The 21,966-nt window shown below is 55.2% G+C and overlaps 2 protein-coding genes and 1 non-coding gene across 9 annotated transcripts in view; 2 read left to right on the top strand and 1 right to left on the bottom strand.

Moving 5' to 3' along the window:
- Nucleotides 1–2,954: 2,954 nt before the first annotated feature.
- Trnaa-ggc (transfer RNA alanine (anticodon GGC)) lies at nt 2,955–3,028 on the top strand. The gene has a single exon. It is a non-coding gene; the product is annotated as a tRNA-Ala (tRNA).
- Nucleotides 3,029–4,054: 1,026 nt separating this feature from the next.
- On the top strand, nt 4,055–10,552 carry Chpf2 (chondroitin polymerizing factor 2). Of its 2 annotated transcripts, XR_007109878.1 has the most exons (5): nt 4,055–5,680; nt 6,075–6,639; nt 7,308–7,490; nt 8,183–9,974; nt 10,346–10,552. XR_007109878.1 is itself a non-coding variant. In XM_047561891.1 (4 exons), exons 1-4 carry the CDS (start codon nt 5,400–5,402, stop codon nt 9,488–9,490), a joined length of 2,337 nt encoding a protein of 778 aa, XP_047417847.1. In that variant the 5' UTR covers nt 4,055–5,399; the 3' UTR covers nt 9,491–10,552. The 2 variants fall into 2 exon arrangements, 1 of the variants encoding a protein (XP_047417847.1); XM_047561891.1 differs by having other exon boundaries at nt 8,183–10,552.
- Smarcd3 (SWI/SNF related, matrix associated, actin dependent regulator of chromatin, subfamily d, member 3) overlaps nt 9,746–21,966 on the bottom strand; it is a 128,746-nt gene continuing 116,525 nt past the window's right edge. For 2 of the 6 annotated variants that reach the window (XM_047561883.1, XM_047561886.1), the window contains 12 exons: nt 15,909–16,120; nt 14,103–14,145; nt 13,223–13,345; nt 12,943–13,101; nt 12,670–12,765; nt 12,420–12,521; nt 12,065–12,226; nt 11,080–11,177; nt 10,784–10,919; nt 10,370–10,492; nt 10,149–10,250; nt 9,746–9,932 (listed from right to left, as the gene is read on the bottom strand). In XM_047561883.1, the coding sequence (XP_047417839.1) occupies nt 9,879–9,932; nt 10,149–10,250; nt 10,370–10,492; nt 10,784–10,919; nt 11,080–11,177; nt 12,065–12,226; nt 12,420–12,521; nt 12,670–12,765; nt 12,943–13,101; nt 13,223–13,345; nt 14,103–14,145; nt 15,909–16,120 (1,410 nt within the window). In that variant the 3' untranslated portion in view covers nt 9,746–9,878. Of the gene's footprint in view, nt 9,933–10,148; nt 10,251–10,369; nt 10,493–10,783; nt 10,920–11,079; nt 11,178–12,064; nt 12,227–12,419; nt 12,522–12,669; nt 12,766–12,942; nt 13,102–13,222; nt 13,346–14,102; nt 14,146–15,908; nt 16,121–18,862; nt 19,112–21,966 lie in introns of those variants that run through there. The other 4 variants (XM_047561887.1, XM_047561888.1, XM_047561885.1 and 1 more) reach the window with 4 other exon arrangements.

Below are 21,966 nucleotides of genomic sequence, written 5' to 3'. Positions count from 1 at the left end.
ATTCAGTAGATGCTACCTACTTAAAGTTCAGAGAAAAACCATGCTATTTCACATTTTCATACCTTAAACATTAGTTTTCCTAGAATTCATTCACCAATTAAGTACCTACTATCAGGCCCAGAGATGGAGTGACCATTATGACAAGTCACTCCCTGACCTCATGAGGAAGAAGGAACTTTTGAAAAGTAAACAGTGACATTCAAGTATGTTAAGAGCCTTAAAAGAAGTGACTTCTGTGCTGTTGAGTACTGATGTGGGGACCTCTCTTGGAATAGCATAATTAAGAGCACGAATGTGGGGCACACTGCTTGCATTCAAACCCCAGCTCTGCTGCTCACGGGTTTGACCTTGGGCATAGTACACACTTTCCTGTTTAAAATAAGAAGAACATAGTATAGTACTGACCTCATGTGTGTGTAAGAAGGATTAAAGAGCTGAATTAATTGTTAATTAATTAGCCAACTGAATTTTCCTAGATTCTTTTTGCCACTCCTGCTCCTTGTAGAATCCATGCCTATGGATTATATGCATTAGATACTAATTTAATGTTTAATAAATATTGAGCATCTACTAGGGGCAAAAGCATTGTTTTAGATACAAAAAATATATAGTTGAGTGAGTGTATAGCTTTTCTGCATGAAGCAAAGGAGTTACCATTGTAGATCACATAAAAATCACCCTGCTACCTGAGCCTCCTTGGGAACATTGTCTCCCTCTCCTGGCCTCATTTAACTTGTGTAATCACAGGCAGGTTACAGGTTACAGGGAATAATAGCATTTATTATGCTCCTTCATGTATGCCTTCGTATTTAATCCCCCAACAATCTCTGAAGTCGGTTTTGTTACCATTTTATAGAAAAGGGAACTAAATCATAGAGTTGTCAATAAAAATACTGCTGGTAGGAGACAGTACCAGAATTTGAAGTCCTAGTCTTTTGATTTTAGAACTCCACCTTTGTAAAAATGGCTCATGATGACAAGAGAAGGACTTTGACAAAGTTACTTTGCCGAAGGTGCATAGCAGCCATTACATGCATGATTTCCTGTGATGAACAGTTGCTGGGCATCTCCCTCAGCACAGCGAGTGGATTTACAAAGTGTGTTGACCACTTAGAAGTTCTACCATCCCTACCCAGAGCTTAGATCACTTTCAGGGAAAAGAACAGAGGTAAAGGGAGAAGAAATAGAAAGGAGAAATCAGAGGAAGAGAGGGGATGGAGGGATAGAAGAAAAGGACTGGCTAAATATGAGTGAATCATAGGAGGTCAGTGCTGCAAGAACACTTGGTTTAGTCTGTTTAAAGTATGAAGAAACGGACCCAAAGAAGGAAATGTCTCATGCAGAGTTACCTAGTGTAATTGTTTGGATGTGAAACGTCCTCTAAAAGCTCATGCATGAGAAGAAATGACTGGGTTATGAGAGCCTTAACCCAATCAATGAATTAATCCTCTGATGGAATTAACTGAGTGGTAACTGAAGATGGGTAGGTGTGGCTGGAGTATGTGGGTCATTGCGTGTGTGCCTTTGGGGTGTATATTTTGTGTCTGGTGAGTAGAGTCTTTCTGCTGTCTGATCATCATGTGAGCTGGTTTCCTCTGCCGTGATATTCAGCCTCACCTCGAGCCCTAGGGAATGGAGCCGGCTGTCTATGAACTGAGACTTCTGAAACTATGAGCCCTCAAAAAATCTTTTTCCTCTTCTAAAGTTGTTCTTGTCTTTTAGTCACAGCAGTGAAAAAGCTAACTAAAACGCCTGGGAACTTAGTTAACCAAGAAGGGTCTGGAACTGTCGTGTTTAATATGGTAGTCTCTAGGCACCTGTAGCTAACGGAGCACCTGAAATACGACTAGTCTGAGTTGTGATCTGCTGTATGTGGAAAATATGCATTAGATTTCAAAGGCTGCATATGGGGGAAAAGTGCAAAATATATCAGTAGTTTTCATGTTGATTACATGTTGAAATATTTTGGATATGTCTGATAATATTAAAATGAATTTTACCTGTTTTACTTTTTAAAAATGTGGCTATTAGATCATTTTAAGTTACATACATGGCTCTTATTTGTGGCTCACATATTTCTTTTTAGACAACACTGGTCTGGAAATCTGATCTCTAGCTGAGTATCCCTACTCTATTTCCCAAAATCTCTTTTAACAAGTCATTCATTTACATATGTGTCAGTTGCTGAGGGGAGATCCAGTTGTAGTCTAGCTGAGGATAAGACCAAAGACGGCAACAGATTAACAGTGCTGGTGGTTAATATTATCAGGTGAGTTCCATCTATATACTAGAATGGTAGTTCTTTACCAACCATACTGTTGCTGCTTTTAAAAATAACACTTTCTTTACTATTTTGAAATGAAGTTCATAGAGATATAGCCTAACTACAGAATTTCAAAAAATTATAGTCTTAACCATAAAAGATATTAAAAAGTAAAAAGAAATCCTTTATAAAATAGTAACATTATTTCAGTATGCTCAAAAATGTATATGTTGCTGGGTTAGGTGGTGCATGCCTGTAATCCCAGTGGCTCAGGAGGCTGAGGCAGGAAGATCACAAGTTCAAAGCCAGCCTCAGCAATGGCAAGGCACTGAACAACTCAGTGATACCCTGTCTCTAAATAAAATACAGAATAGGACTGGGGATGTGGCTTAGTGGTTGAATGCCCCTGAGTTCAATCCCCAGTATCCTCCCCCCAAAAGTAGATGTTTGCCAGGTGTGGTGGCACACAACTATAATTTCAGCAACTCAGGAGGCTGAGGCAGGAGGATTGCAATTTCAAGGCCAGACTCAGCAATTCGGTGAGACCTAGTCTCAAAATAAAAATAAATAAAAAGGGTTGGGGATGTGGCTCAGTGATAGAGTGACCCTGGGTTTAATCCCCGGTACCAGCATGTTTGTACCTATACGTGAGATCACCTTGAATGTGGCAGTACAAATGCATTCTGAGGGCTGGGGATATAGCTCAGTTGGTAGAGTGCTTGCCTGGCAAGCACAAGGCCCTGGGTTCAATCCCCAGTACCACAAACAAACAAATGCATTCTGAGCACTGCTATTGGTGTTGGTGATGAAGTTCTCCAAAATGGCGAATAACTCTTAGCAAATATACAAATCTTAACACAGTAGTCTTCCCTCCATTCATGTGGTAGCTAGCTATATTCTTTAAAAATTAGGCACATTTTACAAACCTGTATAATTACTTCGTTTTTTACATGTAAAACAGCTATAAGGATCAGATTATTAAAACCAGTTTTTTCACCTACATGAATACTGAGTGGAACATTTGAAAGCTGCATGGGATTATTAGTTTCGTGTGATAATACCTTGCAATGTGCAAGACATTGACCTTCTCCGCCATACCATCATTTGACAACAAACTTGCCCCTGTACATTTCCAGATTGCTCTGTAGGAAAGGTGCCATCCTGGTTGGGATCCCACTGTGGTCACCTGAACACCCTTCCTGCCCTCTAGCCTCACTTGGTCTGTTCCACCCTCACCAGGCTCTAGCTGCCCCATCCTTCCCAATTTTCTTCTCCACCAATTCCCTTCTTCTCCAGGGGCTTCCGCGCGCTCTTTGCCTGGAGAACTCTTTCTGAACCTTTGGATCTCAGCATTCCAGTCTTATTTCTCCGTTCTATCCTTTTCTGCAGCGGTACTCATCACAGCTGGCGACTTCACCTGCTTCGTGTGCGTATGCCTGTGCGTGTTTACTGCCTGCCTTCCTCGACTCAGCCCTGCAGGCAGAGCCGTGCCAGCCCAGCCACCACTCCTCTGCTCACAGTGCCATCGCGACGCCTGGAACTCGGGCTGACAACGAGCATTTCTTAAGCAGCTGAGTGGAGATGGGGTGGCGAGGCCGGACAGGAGACGTGTTCACCTAGGGCGAGGGTACGTCTGGTTCAGGCGGGGCTCGCTGGTACTGGCGTCCACAGATGCTCACTCGGCCTTGTCCGCGCAGTGGGGCAACCATAGAGAGGGCGCGGGCGGAGCGAGCGGCCGGATGCGGTTACCATAGAGACGGGTGACTGACAGCCAGCGGAAGAGGAAGCCGCGGGCCGGGCTGTGAGGTGGCAGCGGCTGCAGCGGCGGAGCGGGCGCCTCGGCCGGCACTGGGGTCTGTTCCCCCTTCTCTGCCCCTGCCCCTGCCCCCCGCGAGGCGCGTGCGGGTCGCCGCTCCCCTCCGGGTCCCCACACCCCGCCTGGGGCCCTGTCACCCTCCATCCAGCCTCCGCCGCCCTGCTGCAGGGCCCTCTCCCGTGGGGCTTGGCGTCCCTGGTCTCGGGCCCGAGAACCCGCTCTGTGCCCCCTCTCCAGGCCGCGACCTCCCTTCCGCCCGGCTCCCAGGACAGACCAGCTGGACCCCCCTCACCGCAGCCGGGGACCGAGGCGATTTATTTTTGATTTGGGACGAAGGTCTAGACGCGCCTTGGGCCTTGTTGCTAGGGCTGGAATTGGACCGTGGTCGCCGCGGGCCCGGGCAGGGGCCCCATCGGAAGGCAGCCGAGCCTCTGCTGGCCTTCCTCTAGCCGCTGCTCGTTTGCGTTTGATTGGTTTGGATTGGTCTCCGGGCCCTGGCAAAGCCAGGCAGTGGATCGCTGGCACACGCAAGAGTGCCGCTGTGGGCCGACAGGAAGGTGGGCAGCTGGGATGCAGAGAATACCCTGCAGGGCGGCTCCGTCAGCCCGTGCGCTTAGCTGAGGCCTCAGTGCTGAGTCACTGTGTCCGCCACCTCATTTGGGTGGGCTGACTTGAGTGCACCATACGTAGCTGCTGACCCTCCTGACGGGGAGGAGGGATTACTGTGGCCATTGCGTTTGCTCAACACTAGGGAGTAGGGCAGAAGGAGGCCTTGGCCCCTTCCCGGGTGTCAGCTGGAAGAATTCGGGTCAGCAGCCCCTTTTGTATCTTGAATGGGGATGGTGCAGAGGCCAGGGAGTCTTCAGGAAAGGGCAACTGAGGCAGCTGAGGTTGGGCTGTTGTTTTGATGGATTGTGTACTTTTCCCCAACCCCTTATCACTTGCTACTTGCTACCAACTCTTGACTTGGGCCCAGTCTACAGACATGTATAGTGCAGCCTTTCGGGGTTAGGTTTTGGCAGTAATGAGATTTGCTTCCTCCCCTTTCTACTGGGAGACAGACTGTCATTCTGGTAGTGAGTGAAATCATTTGCATATGCATCACTGTTGGGGTAGACCCAGCACCTTTGTTGTTGAAGCCCAGGCAGAGGGAGTTGTGAAGGCGGCACAGTTTTCCTGGGGATGGTGAACCTGGAAGCCTACACACCTTGCTCTCTTGTTGACCTCTTTGATCCTGGGTTTCCTGGCTAAAACTGCAACCTGCTGCTGGCCTGGGCTCATCAACCCATTGACCTAGAGGCTGTGCCCTTGGGCACCCACATGGCAGGGCCTGCCATCATGCGACTGAGCTCCCTGTTGGCTGTGCTCCGGCCAGCACTTCCCCTCATCCTAGGGTTGTCTCTTGGATGTAGTCTGAGTCTTCTGCGGGTTTCCTGGATTCAGGGTGAGGGAGAAGATCCCTGTGTAGAGGCTGTGGGGGAGCCAGGAGGGCCACACAGTCCAGACTCAGGAGTGCAGCTGGACCAAAGCGATGAAGACTTCAAACCCCGGATTGTGCCCTACTACAGGGATCCCAACAAGCCCTACAAGAAGGTATTCAGGTGAGGGTTACTTGTGTGCGTAGTTCACCAACACCAGTCTTGGTCTTGGGGCTACTCTGTAAGTCCTTATCTCTGCCTCAGTGTTAGATTCTTTGGAGCAATTCTCTGTCTTTTTTTCCCTCCTCAAGTCTAAGAAAATCTCACCATTGGTGCCAACTTAGTGTCCACTGAGTTGAACAGGGCTGAAGTTGCACAACTGCTGTGATCCCCCGAGTAGACCCCCTCCCGCAATTAATCCAGTGTCAGCTCTTCAGTGAATATTCATTCTAGGAGCTAATTGATATTGATGAGGAAAGAGATGTCTCTCTTCTCTTTCCTCAACCCCAACTCACTCATGCCTAGGGGTGTCCCTAGAGTGTGGAGAGTTGACCCCTGCCTGCTGGTCTCTCCACAGGACACGGTACATCCAGACAGAGCTGGGCTCTCGGGAGCGGTTGCTGGTGGCTGTCCTGACGTCCCGAGCCACACTGTCCACTCTGGCTGTGGCTGTTAACCGCACAGTGGCCCACCACTTCCCTCGGCTACTGTACTTCACGGGGCAGCGTGGGGCCCGGGCACCTGCAGGGATGCAGGTGGTGTCTCATGGGGATGAGCGACCTGCCTGGCTCATGTCAGAGACCCTGCGCCACCTTCACACACACTTCGGGGCGGACTACGACTGGTTCTTCATCATGCAGGATGACACTTACGTGCAGGCCCCCCGCCTGGCAGCCCTTGCTGGCCACCTCAGCATCAACCAAGACCTGTACTTGGGCCGGGCAGAGGAGTTTATTGGTGCAGGCGAGCAGGCCCGGTACTGCCATGGGGGTTTTGGCTACCTGTTGTCACGGAGTCTCCTGCTTCGCTTGCGGCCACATCTGGATGGCTGCCGAGGAGACATTCTAAGTGCCCGACCTGATGAGTGGCTTGGCCGCTGCCTCATCGACTCTCTGGGTGTTGGCTGTGTCTCGCAGCACCAGGTGACAGCTCTTTCAAGTCAGTCCTAGTCCCTAATGTGTTGGTGGTGATGGAGTGATCGCTCTCCAGGCCGGGTGCTGGAGGCCATCGCCTTGTCCTTTCCAGTCGCTAGCCTGCCTCTTCCGCACTCCCCTCCACTCCTTTGGCATTCTCAAGATCCTGGAGCCATGAGAAGTGCATCTTGTCAGGGATCCCTGAGCAAGATAGAAAGGTGCCCCGACTCACCAGACCTGCTCCCCATCTGCCTGTCTCCCAAGCCACACACCACAGTTAGGGACAAGGTGGGAATGTCCTAAAGATGGCCATGCCACAGAGAAGAGAAATAACCCCTTTTCCAGTGCAGAGAGCAGCCTGTAACTGGAGAAGGGCAGAAGACCCCAGAGGCAGGTCCTCCCCCAAGCCCAAGTACTGGGAGGATTTTCTGGCTGGCAGCTTTCATTCCCTTGAAGAACAGTGGGATTCTTTCTGGGAGAAGGTGTCCTTAGTTGCCCACTTGTTTCTGATTCCCAGTGTGGGCAGAGGGAGTAAGAACTGAGGTCCACTGAAGGATCCCCTGCTTCCACCCACTCTAAAGCAGGTGCATAACAGGTGTGAATGCTGAGTGGCCAAGGGTGCTTTGGGACAAGCAGGCTTTGTGTGCGACATTGATCAGTCTGATTGGTCCCTCTAGGGGCAGCAGTATCGTTCCTTCGAACTGGCCAAGAATAGGGACCCTGAGAAGGAGGGGAGCTCGGCCTTCCTGAGTGCCTTTGCTGTGCACCCTGTCTCCGAGGGCACCCTCATGTACCGGCTCCACAAACGCTTCAGTGCTCTGGAGTTGGAGCAGGCTTATAGTGAAATAGAGCAACTGCAGGTAAGCCGAGGAAGAGCAGGGGAGCCCAAGGACAATGGCTGGAGGGGCTGAGGGAGTCCCAGGTGTCCAGCTTACTGGGAGTGGGCAGCTGAGTGGGGGCGGGGCTGGCCTCTGCATGATGGTGAGGCAGGAAGGGGCTGACTTTGCCTAAGTTTAAAACAACTACAGAGACAAGGGTCCTTGAGGGTCCAAGGCATTGTACGGTAAGCTTCTGCAATGACTTGAATGAGGTTAAGGTTTGCAGGTGAACTCAGGATGGGAGCCTGGTACCATGTTCAGGCGAACTCCATCAAAGAGGCAGAAACCCAGGAGTTTGTGAACCTCTACAGGGAGTCCAGAGCTAAAAGGGAGAGGGATTCTCTAGTGGATTTTGGGGTCACGGAGGTAGGGAATAGCTAAGAAAGGGTTCAGTCATGAAGAGGCAGTGAGTCCTCCAAGCACGGGACAGGAAGGTTGTCACACTTTATTTCAAGATGCCTTTATCTGTGCAAAGTGCACATTCCGCCTCAGCAGTTGTGTAAGGTGTGTATCATTCACATTCCCTTTCACTTTATACCTAGAAACTGTTGTGTGTCAGGAATTAGGTGACTACTGGCGCTCAGCTGTTGGAATCCTGGAGCCTGGCAGCTGGTGCCGGATGGGGCCCGGAAGCTGATGCTAACCTTAACTTAGGTCTATTCCCTCCAACCTAGGCTCAGATCCGGAACCTGACGGCACTGACTCCTGAGGGGGAGGCAGGGCTGAGCTGGCCCATTGGGCTCCCAGCCTCCTTCACACCGCACTCTCGCTTTGAGGTGCTGGGCTGGGACTACTTCACAGAGCAGCACACCTTCTCCTGTGCAGATGGGGCTCCCAAGTGCCCACTGCAGGGGGCTAGCAGGGCTGATGTGGGCGATGCTGTGGACACTGCTCTGGAGCAGCTCAATCGGCGCTATCAGCCCCGCCTGCGCTTCCAGAAGCAGCGACTGCTCAATGGCTACCGGCGCTTTGACCCAGCACGGGGCATGGAGTACACCCTGGACTTGCTGTTGGAAGCTGTGACTCAGCGGGGACACCGACGGGCCCTGGCTCGCAGGGTCAGCTTACTGCGACCACTGAGCCGAGTGGAAATCCTGCCGATGCCCTACGTCACTGAGGCTACCCGTGTGCAGCTGGTTCTGCCACTCCTGGTGGCTGAAGCTGCTGTGGCCCCTGCTTTCCTTGACGCCTTCGCAGCCAATGTTCTGGAGCCTCGAGAGCATGCACTGCTCACCCTGTTGCTGGTCTACGGGCCCCGGGAAGGGGGTCGTGGGGCCCCAGACCCATTTTTGGGGGTGAAGGCTGCAGCGGCTGAGTTGGAGCGACGGTATCCTGGGGCGAGGCTGGCCTGGCTCGCCGTGCGAGCTGAGGCCCCTTCCCAGGTGCGACTCATGGACGTAGTCTCCAAGAAGCACCCTGTGGACACACTCTTCTTCCTCACCACTGTGTGGACGAGGCCTGGGCCTGAAGTCCTCAATCGCTGCCGCATGAATGCCATCTCTGGCTGGCAGGCCTTCTTTCCAGTGCATTTCCAGGAGTTCAACCCCGCCCTGTCGCCACAGAGATCACCCCCAGGACCCCCAGGGGCTGGCCCTGATCCCCCATCCCCTCCTGGTGCAGACCCTTCCCGGGGGGCTCCCATCGGGGGCAGATTTGACCGGCAGGCATCTGCGGAGGGCTGCTTCTACAATGCCGACTACCTGGCGGCCCGCGCCCGGCTAGCTGGTGAACTGGCAGGCCAGGAAGAGGAGGAAGCCCTGGAGGGGCTGGAGGTGATGGACGTTTTCCTCCGGTTCTCAGGGCTCCACCTCTTTCGAGCCGTAGAGCCAGGGCTGGTGCAGAAGTTCTCCCTGCGGGACTGCAGCCCACGGCTCAGCGAGGAACTCTACCACCGCTGCCGCCTCAGCAACCTGGAGGGGCTGGGGGGCCGTGCCCAGCTGGCCATGGCTCTGTTTGAGCAGGAGCAAGCCAACAGCACTTAGCACTCCCTGCTGGGGCTCTGCCCTCCCTACATTTCCTTGTCTGCCTTAGTCCCAGGAAAGGCAAAGCAAGGTGATGGACAGATGGAGGGCTTGTCACTGTATTTTTTAAAATAAGAAAAATTATTAAAAGTGTCTTCTGCCAAACTGTTTTTAGGTCTAGGGAAAATGGAGTAAGGAGAAGAATCTGAGGGAGAGGGTGGGAGCTTGTCCAGAGGCACCCACTGCCTCCCCATGCCCTGCTTTCCTTCCCTCCCTAGTGCCCAGTGACCACACAGTGCTGTCAGGTGAATGACCTTTAATCCAGTCCTCCCTGCCCCCCAAGGCAGCAGCGGAGTGAGGCAGAGCCCAGGGCCAGGTGCTGGTCCAGAGTGGTGCTCATCCGCAGCTCCTAGGTGTTTCGCACAACCAGCGACTGCTCCAGCTCCTGCCTGCGCTGCTGGATCTTAAGAGGAGGTGTGAGCAGGAGCAGGGTTACACGCTCCTGGTGAGTGACCAGAACAGCCACCCACCTGGCACCCCTGCCCTGGAAGAGAGTCTGGGGGGAGTGTAGCGAACAAGTGTCACCATGGGGAACAGCAAGGCCCACCAAGTGAGGAGGAGGAATTCCTTTGGAACAAAGGAACGGGAAGCCTCAATCCAGTGCAAGGGCCCTCCTTACCTTGCAGTAGAAGTATCGGCTGACGGCTTCCTGGGACCAGGGCTGGTGGTAGAACTCGGCACGACGCTCCTCTTCGGGGTTGCCAGCCACATCTGTCATCACCTGGGAGGGAGCAGGGTTAGCCCTGAGCCCCGGCCCTTCCCTGCCCTGGCGTGCCATGTTTACAGTCTTCCCCGTGTGCTTGTTTCCCACTCCAGTGCTCCCTGAGTCTCCCTCTTCACCTTGAGGTCCCGGCTCTGGGAGCGGAGCAAGTCTTGGACATAGCCTTTGGGGTCTCTGGAGAAGCTTAGCATGAAGTCCCTCTGGATCTTGAGCTGGTTTATGGACTCAATCGTCTCATGGATCTACAGGTAGAAAGACGATTTCCAGCTGGCCATGGTGATGCAGTGAGGATGGGAAAAGGAAGAGGGTGGGCAGGGAGGGAGGGGAGGAAGGAGGGGCTGGCTGCTTCTGCGAAGGACAGAGGGGGTGGGGGTGGGGGTGGCCAGAGCTAAACTTGGAATAAGGTCGACTTCAAGCACCAGGTAAGGGCCATGTATCCCTTATCTCTTCAGAGGCCCACATGCGGGTCTGTTCTAAGTGTGCTCTGTCCTCCTGGGTCAACGTTCCACTTCAGCTCTGGGCTCAAGCCCCACCTTACTGTCCAGAGCACTGATCTCCTGCTGGTTGGCTGTGGACAGGAGGAAGCTGCTCATCTGTCCCTTCAGTGGCTCCTCCACTTCCACGTCAATGTCATAGCATGCCGTTTTCTTCTGGTCTGACGGGTCCACACTGTCAGGGAAGTCCAGCCCTTGGCATCCAGGAGGTCCCCACAGAAGCCCAAGGCCCCAGGGCTGGGGCGGGTGCCATGAGGAGGAGGAGGGGCAGAGGAGGTGGGGGAGGAGAGGGAGGCAGGAGTGGGTCGTTTTCCTGGTCTGAGGTGCCACCTCACCTGATTACGTGGTTGATGACAATGGGATCAGGGGGTAACAGCAGGGCTGTGAGGCGCTGGGGAATCTCAGAGAACTTCAGCCGGGGACAATCAAAAATCTGAAGGGGGATGGTTGGGGAAAGATCACTCTTCTGTATGCCTAAAGAGATTATGACTATGGTTCTAGATTCTTCCATCCTGGAAAGATCATAAGAGACTAACAGCAAGTTGGATTCCTTGATGTTCAAGGGGATGGGATTGGGCTGGAGGTAGTCACCAGCACTCTGACAGAGTTGCATGGGACCTTCAGCCTGCCTCCATCATGTACTGTGTGTGACCTTGAGCAAGTTACTCCCTCAACACCTCAGGCCTCCATGTCCTGATTTTTAGAATGGGTTTCTCACAGGGGTGCCCTGAGATGTCAGTGAATCACTATACACAAAGTGTTTGGAACAATGCCTGGCACATGGTAAGTGCTCAATAAACATCAACTGCTATTTCTACTCCTCAGGTTTATCTCCTGTGTTTATTTTAAAACGCATTAATAACGATACTCTATTTTGGTAGATTTTTGCCAGATCCCACATTTGCAGCAATTTGATTTTCCTAACTACCCAGCAGATTAGATGGGACAAGTTTCATCTACTTCAAAGAAAAGGAACATAGTGCAGAATAGCAAACTAACTTAGCCAAAGTCTAGACCCAGGAGTAGAACCCAGGGATCCTAACTCCAATTGTCAAGAATGTTACATTCCAGAAAGCTGTTGGCTTTAGAGGGTTCCAGATCTTCCTAACTCCGGGAAACTAAATGGATTGGCTGTAGCACAGAGCTAGTCCCCAGAAAAGCCTGTGTTGGGTGCTGGCCTCCTGACTCCAAGGCCATGGCTGTGACCACTTTGGTGCTGGGGACTCTGGCAGGAAGGGCAGTCATTACCTTTGGACAGGTGCTTCCCCTGATGGGCCACTCACCTGCTTCCTAGATCCCTGGGTTCAGGAGAGAGGTTACCTGTTGGAAATACTTGTCCCCATTGATGTATTCTTTGTCGTGGGAGTCCTGCAGCCTATTGGTCTTCACGTACTGCCACAGGGCCTGGACAATGGCTGAGCGACTCTGTGTGTGCAATCCTAGCAGCCGGGCCAGGCGGGGGTCCAGTTTGAACTGGGGAGGCTGGGAAAAGGTGACCAAGAAAATTAGGTTGAAGGGAAGGAATGGGAAGAGCTCAGGGCCAGGCAGCTTGGGACTGGGGCCTATGAGATTGGGCTCCTTGGAAACATGCTCCTGGAGAAGGAGGGGTAAGGAAGAGAACCAGAGTGTGCCCAAGGGCCTGTGTGACATCTGCAGAGTGGGGATGGGCACAGACCTGGTAGTCCAGCATGAGGAGCAGGGTGCAGCGCACACTTAGGTCCCCCGGCCTCTTCACCTGGAACCCATCTGTCTCCTGGGTTGTGGGTGTCCGGTGCCACTGTCCAAGGGGAACAGTTGGGTCACTCACAGGCCTATCTGGATTGGTGGGGGCAAGGGCTTTAGGGTGGTCTCCAATCCAAATCTGAAAAACAGGGCCTTGGGCCTGTGGGAGGGTGGAGATTCAAATGGAGAAGGAGTCATCTTACCTCAACAAGGTGGTTATCAGGGCCATAGAGGTCTTTGTCCAGCTCAATGACCAAACTCTTGAAGAAGGAAGAGAACTTCCGCTTCTGCTTGCTGGGCTGTGAAAGAGGAACAGGGACCGTGGGTGCAGAAAGGGCCAAGTTGGCAGCAGGCAGGCAGCGTGTTAGAGGCAGTCTTCTACACCCAGACTCCCCAGGCCTGCCCACCCCAACCAGGGCCGACTCCCCACACCTTAGCACAAACGTCTAATTGTTCTCCACTCAGCCCATACCCACCCCAGGACACCTGGAGAGACCTGGGCCAGGACGTACATCATCCAGGAGCTTCCCCTCCACCCGCAGCTCCCAGGAGGCAATGCTGCCATCAGAATCTTCCGCATCAGGCTTCGCAGGGTTAAAAGTATTGGAGATATAAAGACGTAGCTTCCGCTTTTGCTGTAGAAATAAAAGAGTCGAGTACAGAACCAAGGCACTGTGTCCCCACCCCAGGGCCACCCTGCTTCCCTATCCTGGACACAGCACTTAGAGCCCTCTTCCTACCCCCACACTAAGGCACCTTCATGGGCCTCTTCAGTGCTTCCTGGATGTCCACCCGCTTCCGCATGATGGTTTGATCCAGTTTCCTCTCAAAAGCTAGGAGGTCCATGTAAGCCTGGGACTCAGGAACCAGCTCCCGAATCTGGAGGAGGAGCAGGGCAGGAGCAGCGTTCAGCCAATTGTGTAATACTGAATGTGCACCTGTTGTGCAATTCCAGGGCACAAAGGATGTGGCAGGGAGCCCTCTGGTTTCAGGGCCTGGAATTTCAAGGGTGTGAATCGGACCACTTCCCAGGATTCTGTTATCCAGCCTCGAGGAACAGCCCCCATGTGTGGAAATAAAAATCACTTCTCCTCCAGGGAGAGCCACGTGGCTCATCACCAGGGGAGGAGGCAGCACCTGTGCAGCCCTGTAGGCACTGGCTTCAGGCAGCTGCCTCTGGGTCCCTGCAAAGTGGTGACGAACTCTGGGGTCCCTGAGACAGGAGATATCACTGCCTACCTCTCGCCCAGGCACCTCACCAGCCCCACACCTGGTGCCTCATCTGTGCTACTCCACACTCGGCTGGGTCCCTCTGCGATGCTCAAGGCTTCTGGCCACCTCTCCTTCCCTTCATGCCACCTGGCAGTCTCTTGTCCTCTTTGTCCCGTGCCTCTATGGCTTCAGACCACTGGCACTCAATCCCTTGAGCCTCAGGCCCTGTGTTCTGCCCCCCACCCCCATATCTCACTCCTTCCTGTGCCTGACCCAGCCCTCTGGCATGGGGAGCCGCACTTCTTAATGAGCTTTTTAAACAAAAAGTGAAAGTGGCTGTGAGGCTGGAGCTCTCCTGAGGGGGAGGGGAGGGCGAAGCAGCAGAGGTGGGGGTGGGCTGGGGGCTGCTGTGAAAGGCACTCACCCTTTGAGGGAGGATTTTGTCAGCCATCTTCCTCCTCTTGGCACTGTACATTTTTTAAAGAAAAAACCAGGTTACCATGGCGACAGATCTGGGAGTAACGAGGCCACCTGCTAAATTATCCCGACATCTCCGCCTGCCTGGCTGGGGTTCCCACAGCCCGCTTGTCTGTCCGCCTGAGGGGCTACGACGGTGGTGTGTGCAACTGATGCTCTGTCCTTTCTTGGGGAGTGGAGTGACCTGTTCCTCTTCTGTCCAGGGAACCCCTTCCATACCACCACATCCTCAGGACCAGAGAAATTCAGACTTAGGAGGATGGGGGAGAGGTGCTGCCAAAACATGGGCACTGCAGAAGGGTTTGAGGCCAGCATGGGAGTGAGAGAACGAACAGGTTCTGAGGACCTGCCTTTCCTTCTAAGCAGGGGCGCACAGTCACGGGACCTGAGTGTAGAGGAAGGGGAAGAGATGACCTCTCCCCTTGTCCCTGGAGCAGGAGGTGATGGTGTGAAACTGGTGGGACTGGCATCCCTGCCACCCTGGGCTTGGAAGGGACTGCTGAAGGGCAGGGGGGTGCTCCTGCCCTTGGACCACCCGCCAACAGGACAAGGGACATATCACATAGGGACCAGATGTAGCATACATGGATGTTCTTCCATGTGGGTCTAATTTTGGGCTGAAACTAAGTTGGGTGGGGTAGGCAGCAGCTGGGATTTGGACTCTTGACCAGCTGGCTAGCTGCATCTGACTCCCTTAAGCACCCCAGAAAACCCTCCTGGGCTGAGTAAGACATAGTCAAGAGGATGGCTCTACACTGCCCCCTTGTGGTGTTCTCACCCACTGCCCCTCCCTATCCAGAATCCATTGGAAGGCTAGGCAAGCAACTCATCAAAAGTCTAATTTGTTTTAAACAAAGTATCTCCGTGAAACTCCCCAAGTATACAAGATAAATCAGGGAATTATTATTTGCTACACGAAATGATAATTCCCTTTGCAAAAGAAATCTTCATGGGATTCCCATAAATGGTGAATTTTCCTTTATGTGTAAAATAATAATGAGGTAAAATTGATATTACACCTTTTATAGGAATCCGTCTGTTGTGTAAAGGAAGCATGTGTATTCGACTAAACACTGATGCCCCAAGGGGCATCTGTCCTGCCAGGAGCCAGCAGGGGCTTGTGAGGTGCCACCAATTGCTCAGACAAGTAAATGGGGGTAGCCCCGGAGGCCTGGGGTCAGACCTAGTCCCCAGGACGGAATATGGCAGCTCTTCAACCTTTGAGTGCCTAAGAATCACCTGAGCAGGACTGGGCAGAGACCACCCACCTTCAGAGTGGAATCTCCAGGCTCCACCCACATGGGCAGAGACTGACTGAGATTTGGAGTGGGCTCTGCAACGCGCAGCCAGGGGAGGGGCAGGAAGGTACAGCGAAGAACCACACTTTGGGAAACAGCTAAAGCTCTACCCTCAGTCTTACTGCCAGCCCCGCCCCCACCCCCAAGACTGAAGCATCAACCACAACCTGGGGTAAGGGAGGTGAGAAGGACTTAGTAGGCGACAAGGAGAAAGGCCAGGGGCGCGTGCAAGGGAAGGGCACTGGCTGCCGACGGCTGCAGCCTGTTTCGTGGGCACACAAAAGATCCAGACAAGTGCCCCCTAAACCCACCTCCCCGGAGGGCATCGGACCCAGGAAGATTCTCTCCCTGCTAACTATTCTTCCTCCCGGCTTCCAATCCCGGCAACTAGCCCACCTGCGGGTCCTGCCCGCCCGCCCCTGCACGCCCCTCGATCCTGGGGGCCCCCCACTCACCTGCGGCTCCGCGCGGGGGCGGTGGGCACCGGCTGGCCCTGGCTCTGTGCCTGGCTCTGCCCGGGCGGGGGCGCTGCTCGCTTGCGGGCGGGCTCCATGCCCGCGGGGGCCAGGCCGGGTCGCACGGCGGGGCTGCCCATGTACGGGGAGCCCGGGGGGCCCATGGGCGCCCCCTGGTGGGGCATCCGGGCTCCAGACGGCATCCCGGGGCGCTGGGGGTGGGGCGGGGGTGAAGCAGAAACCGGCACCCGCGGGTCAGACCTGGGTCCCCGGCCCCAGGCGCCCGGAGCCGGTGTCCCCGCCCCTCGCCGAGACCCTGGGCTCGTGACCCTGAGCGCAGAGCTATGGGTGGGAGCGCTGGGTGGGAGGGGCAGGGGCGCGGGAATCCGCGCAGCTTCGGCGGAGGGGGTTCGGCGTCTTGCTGCAGGAAGCTAACTGAAGCCAGGCAGTTGCCCAGGGCATTGCCGAGCCTCCGATCTGCGGAAGGTACCGCAAAGATGAATATTAATGGCGCCTTTCAACCTCTCAAAGGATGTTCACATCCGCTGGCTCCTCTGCCAGACAGACTGAGCAGGTTTCCTTCATCCCCACTTGACAGATGAGGCAACTGTGGCTCAAGGAGAAAAGCGACCTCGCCAAGGTCACGCCGCTCCTCCTGGCAAAGGCAGCTCCTGAATGGCCCCTGTTTCCTGAGGGTCAGGACTTTTGCTCTTGCTGCTTCGTTGAAGTTAGTGGCTGAGCTACCTGCTCTGACTTCAGTTGTGCCCTTCCCATTCCCTCCTTCCCAGTCTCCAGTCCTCACCCCTCCTCTTGTCACCCACTCTTCTCTGTTCCCCCTACCCTGATTTTGGCCCTACAACCTCAGACCTTGCTCCCTTGTGCTAACTCCGAATTTCTACAACCAGGGACATCACAGACTTAGGCTGCCCCCTTAATTTCTCCCAGGGTGAAGGCTGGAGGTAGGGCAAGGGCACCCAAGCAGGGTGAAGTGAGACCCCTGCCAGGTTTCTCTGGGTGGGGGATACCAGCTAGGGATGAGCTGCCAGGGTGGCTAGGGTGGGTCAAAGGCCCAGCATCTTCATGAGAATCCATCTCTGCCTCCTGTTTGCCTAGATCAGAGATGGCCATCCCATATTTTCTCTACTCTGCACCCCACCCCTTTGAGAGCAGAAGTAGGGGACCAAGGGGGCCCTGGAGAGGAGATGAAGCAGGTGGCAATTCCTTGTCACTCTCCCTCAGAAGTCAGATGGGGTCTAGATGAGTTATAAATGCCTCTGAGTGAAGTGTTCAAGACCCCACTTGTCCAAACCCCAGAAGGAAGATGAAGAGGGAGCTGAAAGTAAGGGGAGGCGGGATTGGTACTGGGACTGAAAGAGTAGGAAGGAGAGTAAGGACAGAGTGATGTGGGCCCTGATATCATTTAACCCCACCATGTCACCCTTAGGCATAAGGAGAGCCCTGACCCTGACCCTGGGCTTGGGGCTTGGTGTTTCTGTTCCTGCACCCTGACACCCTCCACCCCCAGCCAGCAGCTGTTTCTGCCCATCTCTTCCACAGTGGAACCTGCCTGTCTCTGTGTCTGCCTCCCCCACCCCACCTGATCCTGTCACTCATGCCTCCAGAACAGAGCCAGACTTGGCCATTCCCCACCAGCATAAACGGGGCCCTGGGAGTGAGCTCACCGAAGCTCCAAGTTGTTCATTTCCAAATCCATATGTACAGCCCTCTCTCCACTGGAAGGGCCTTTTTAAAGGATGCCCCCAAATAGCAAGGTTAGGACTGGTCCCACACAGACACCCTGGAAAGTTGTCCCCACCCCCAGACTCCTGGGACTGGAGAACAGGCTGCCTCAGGGAAGCCCTTTCCTTATGGGCTGCTCTCCCATCCATCAAGGCCAGAGACTCTGGATAACTTGGGGAGAGCCCCTGAGACGGAGACTCCCAGGTCCTCCAGGGGCTGCGTCAGCCACCAGCACCTGAGGCTAATATCCTAGGGACTTCAGTCTCCTTCACTGAGAAGGTGCTTTCCTGGGTCACAACCAAATTTGGCCATAGTAAACCTCCCGCCTACTCTCTATAAGCCTCTGTCTCCATCCCCCTCACTCATTCCCAGTCCTGAAGCCCCTGCCTCTCCCCTTCCTAAGCCCCTCCCGACCTGGCCCCCTACCGACTCAGCTCAAGCCTCCATCCCCTTAGGTCCCCAGGCTCCCTCAGGCTTCCCACGTGCTTTTTCAGTCTGCCTGTGGTGGGAGTGTGCAGTGCTGTCCCTTTGGTCTCTAGGCCTCATGTCCCTGACTCCAGTCCTTTCACACCTTTGAAGTGTTAAGGTCATCAACTTCTGGTGGCTGAGCCTGACAAGAGGACCCTCAGACCTCTTAACTTGGGGTTCATTCCTAGAGTGGGCCTCTCCCTGACCCTGATGGCTGAGGCCACGACCAAGCCCCAGAGACCTCCTGCTGGGATGCAGCGGTTTTACTCAGCCAGATCTCTGGTTGGCAGTGCCTCCAGGGTCACCTGCTTCTTGCTCCCCAGACACAACCCGAGTGACACTGTCCCAACGGATGAACAGGGACAAGGCGACACGGTCCCCCACCCCACCCCCACCCCCGGGCAAGGGTACCTGGGCCCACCAGGAAAGGAACGGAAGACATGTCGGGTACAGAGGGGACCCCCCATTTGGGGGGGGGGGACAGTCGGCAAGTCCCACCCTCCTCCCCTGACACGAGCCCATGCCAAAGCCTCCCTTCCCCGCCACCGCGCGCCCATCCCCAGCCGGCCCTGACGACGTGTTCGGATGCCAGGGCGCCGGCACAGTCCCGGGGCTGGGCCGTGGCCGTGGCGCCCCCCACCAGAGGGGTGGGAGAGCGGGAGCGCCCTGGCGGTCCCTCCCGATCATCCCTCCATTCAGCCCGAGCCAGCTCGCTCACCCTCCCCCGCTAACTTTCCCCCACTCACCACCCCATGGACCAGAAACTCAAAAAGTTTGCTTTTCGTGGCTTTGCGCGCCCCTCCGGCAACTTCGTCCGCGGCCATCGGGGTGGGCTCAGCGGCTCCTCTCACTCTCTCTCTCTCTCTTCCTCTTTCTTTCCCTTTTCTGCCTTTTTTTTCCTCCAACTCTCCCCTCTGAGTCCTGCTGGGCTCTCTCACACTTCTACTCGAGCGGAGTGGGGAGGGGGCCCCTTCAGGGCTGCCCTGACGGCCCACGGCCCACGCCGCCGCCGCCCGCCCGCCGCCGCCGCCGCCGCCGCCGCCGCCGCGGCTGCCGCATTCCTGCACTGATAAGACAGAAATAGTCCGGCGGCCCGGGGTCTGCCTGCGGACTCGGCGGGGACACAGCAGCCCGCCTGTGCACCCCGCGCTGTCCAAACAGCTCAGATAAGCGGCCAGGCGCGCCGACGAGCCCGGCGTTGGGCAGCGGCGCTGCAGCCGAGGCCGCCCGAGGGCCGCGGGCGGCGGCGCGGGGAGGGGACGTCAGGGGAGGTGGCGGGGGGCTCGCCGGCCACCCGGCTCTCGCCACAAATAGTTTCTCGGTTAGGGAATTCGCCGGCAGGGCCAGGCAGGGAACAGCCAGTTCCAACTTCCTTCCCCCAAGTGGCTCCTGCTGCATTTCTGAGGCCCTTTCCCCAGAGACCTGGCAGGCCAAGTAGGGAAACATTCGCTGGAAGGAATCCGGGGGGAGCCCGAGCCCGGAGGAGGCCTTGCTCCTGCCCCAGGGCCGGCGGCGGTGGGTGTGCCCGGGAAGGCGGCGTTCCCCAGCGTCCTCAGATGTGTGTGCCCTTGTCTCGCACGCCTTGTGTGTCCGCACCCTTTTGTGGCACGGCGCGGTGGCTGTGGGTGTGGATGTTTATGTGCGTGCACAAGCCTCGTCTGTGTGCCTCCCTCCACGAGAGCCTCCAGTGCGGCGCGCGTGCGTGTGGGGCAGGACACGGCCTGTGGCTTTCAGCTCTGTGTGAGTCTATTTCTGGGTTTGTGAGCCTTTGTTTGTCTCTATGTGAGAAAGTGAGGGCAATAGGCGAAGTATTTCCGAAAAAGGGACATGGATCGGGCTCAGGAGAACAGGAAGAGAAAATGTGAGGAACGGACCAGAGTCGGGGTGGGTGGGTAGGTGGAAAGAATGAGGCAAGCAGGGCCTGATGGCCTTGCAGTGGGGGTGGGGACCCAGAGGAGCTGGGGCATCTGGGGGTGGGGGCCAACCTCAAGACCCCCAAAGGAAGCACGGGTGTGGGGTGGGGAGATAAGGGAGCCCCAGAAAAGGCCGGTGTGAAGGGAGCAGGCAGTCCCTGGAGTGGAGCGAGGACAGTAAGGAGGAGGGGCGAATCCTGCGATCCCTGGACTGGGAGCCGGGGCCGGTCCGTGCTCCCAAAGCCACGCCCTTCTCTCCTCCTCTGGAGGAGGAGCCCAGTGAGCTTCAGGGCAACGGTGGGTCAAGTTTATGGCAACGGTGGGTCAAGTTTATGGCCTCGCCGGGTCCACACTGTCAGAATCCAGGTGAGGGACGGGTAATGTCTCCAAGAGTTTGTTGGAACACTTATTTGAAGTTGGGCCCTGAAGACCCAGTATTGCCTTGGGGTGCGGCCTTGACCCTTGACCCTTCAGAATGCCTTCAGAGGGCAGGAGAAAGTACAGAGGGAGTGTTCTGCTGAGAGTGTTTCCTGCCTGCAGTCTGACTTTCCTTGGGCCCTGGTTGTGCTCCTGGCTGTCACTGCCCATTCAGGCACTCACTGTCGATCTGAAAGGACAGAGAGGTCATCTGATTCAGGATGCCAACACCTGTACCCCTGCACCTGGAAGACTGGGCCCTGGTGGGGTGGCTGCGGGGGCTGCCTCCATCAGCCACAGACCACGAAGGTGACCTCAGTGGGGGGTGATCCCCTGCCTGTCTGCTCACCTCCTGCTCCCACTCGTTCCCCATTTCTGAGGCTCTCCTTCTGCTGTCCTCTGCCCGTAGTGCCTCCACTTGCCCTCTGCCTGTCCCATCACACCCACCGACAAAGCCCAGCTCTGGCCCTGCCTCCTCCCAGAAGCCTTCCCTGGCCCCACTCTCGTGCACAGATCTTTTTCTCCAAATACCCAACCACATCTACCCTGGCCATGAACTGGTACTGGACTGATGTCCAATGTGCCCTGTGCTTCATGTGTTAGGCTTGGTTGTGGCCCCTGAGGTCAGAGTCTCGTCTTGGTTCCACTTTCCCTCCATTCCTGGGCATAGCAGTTCAACAACCCAAAAGTCTAAGGATGCCCGCAAAGCTCAAAAGGCCAGTGGACAGAGCTAGTACTCTGCCATTTACCTGAAGGTGTGAGTCCCCACAGCTCCCACTGGGGCTTCTAGTAGGAGCATGGGAAGCCATGGGCCATGGAGGGTTTGAAAGTGGGGGTAGACACCTATAGGTTTTGTGGAAAGCTTAGTGTTCTCAACTTTTGCAGTGACCTTATGGGAAAGAAGACAGCAGAGGACCTGGACTGGGACCCCAGCTGGGGCAGTTGGGAAGACAGGAAAGGGCAACAGCAGGGACATCCAGCTTTTGTGAGGGGGTTGTGAAATTCTGGGTTGATCCTGGTGGTGAAGGAGGTTTCCTGAGGTGACCACACCAAGGGAAGTGTGGATACCAATCCCAAGGAGCAGGGAGGTATTAGTCAGATCCCTAGATAAGCCCGCTCCTGGCCACCCACTGTCAGGTATTCTTGTGCTGCACAGACAACAGATACATTGCATGTACACACCCCTAAACACACACCACCAGGCCTACACACTGAAGCAAGCACCAGAGGGACAAGAAGCCACATAGCTTTGCACACAGGCACACCCTGGCCACCTCCACGTCCCACGCACAGAGGCCCTATTCACAAGGCACCCGCCAGCAGACAAGTTTGCTTGCTGCTTTTGCAAGGGCGGTCCTGGGTGTGTGAACACCGTACACAGGGAGCCTTCCCACCAGAACGCAGCGGTGGCACCAGTGTGGGGCTCCAGGCCAGGGCTCCCTTCTCACAAAGGCCACAGTCCCCAACAGCTCAGCTCCACCAGGGTACTGGACAGTGCCATGCTGCCCACGGCTCCTGAC

This window comes from Sciurus carolinensis, chromosome 8 (assembly GCF_902686445.1).
Source record: "Sciurus carolinensis chromosome 8, mSciCar1.2, whole genome shotgun sequence".
Lineage (NCBI taxonomy): Eukaryota > Metazoa > Chordata > Mammalia > Rodentia > Sciuridae > Sciurus > Sciurus carolinensis.
The sequence above is the reverse complement of the archived record's forward strand: the minus strand, read 5'-3'. Positions and strand labels throughout refer to the sequence as shown.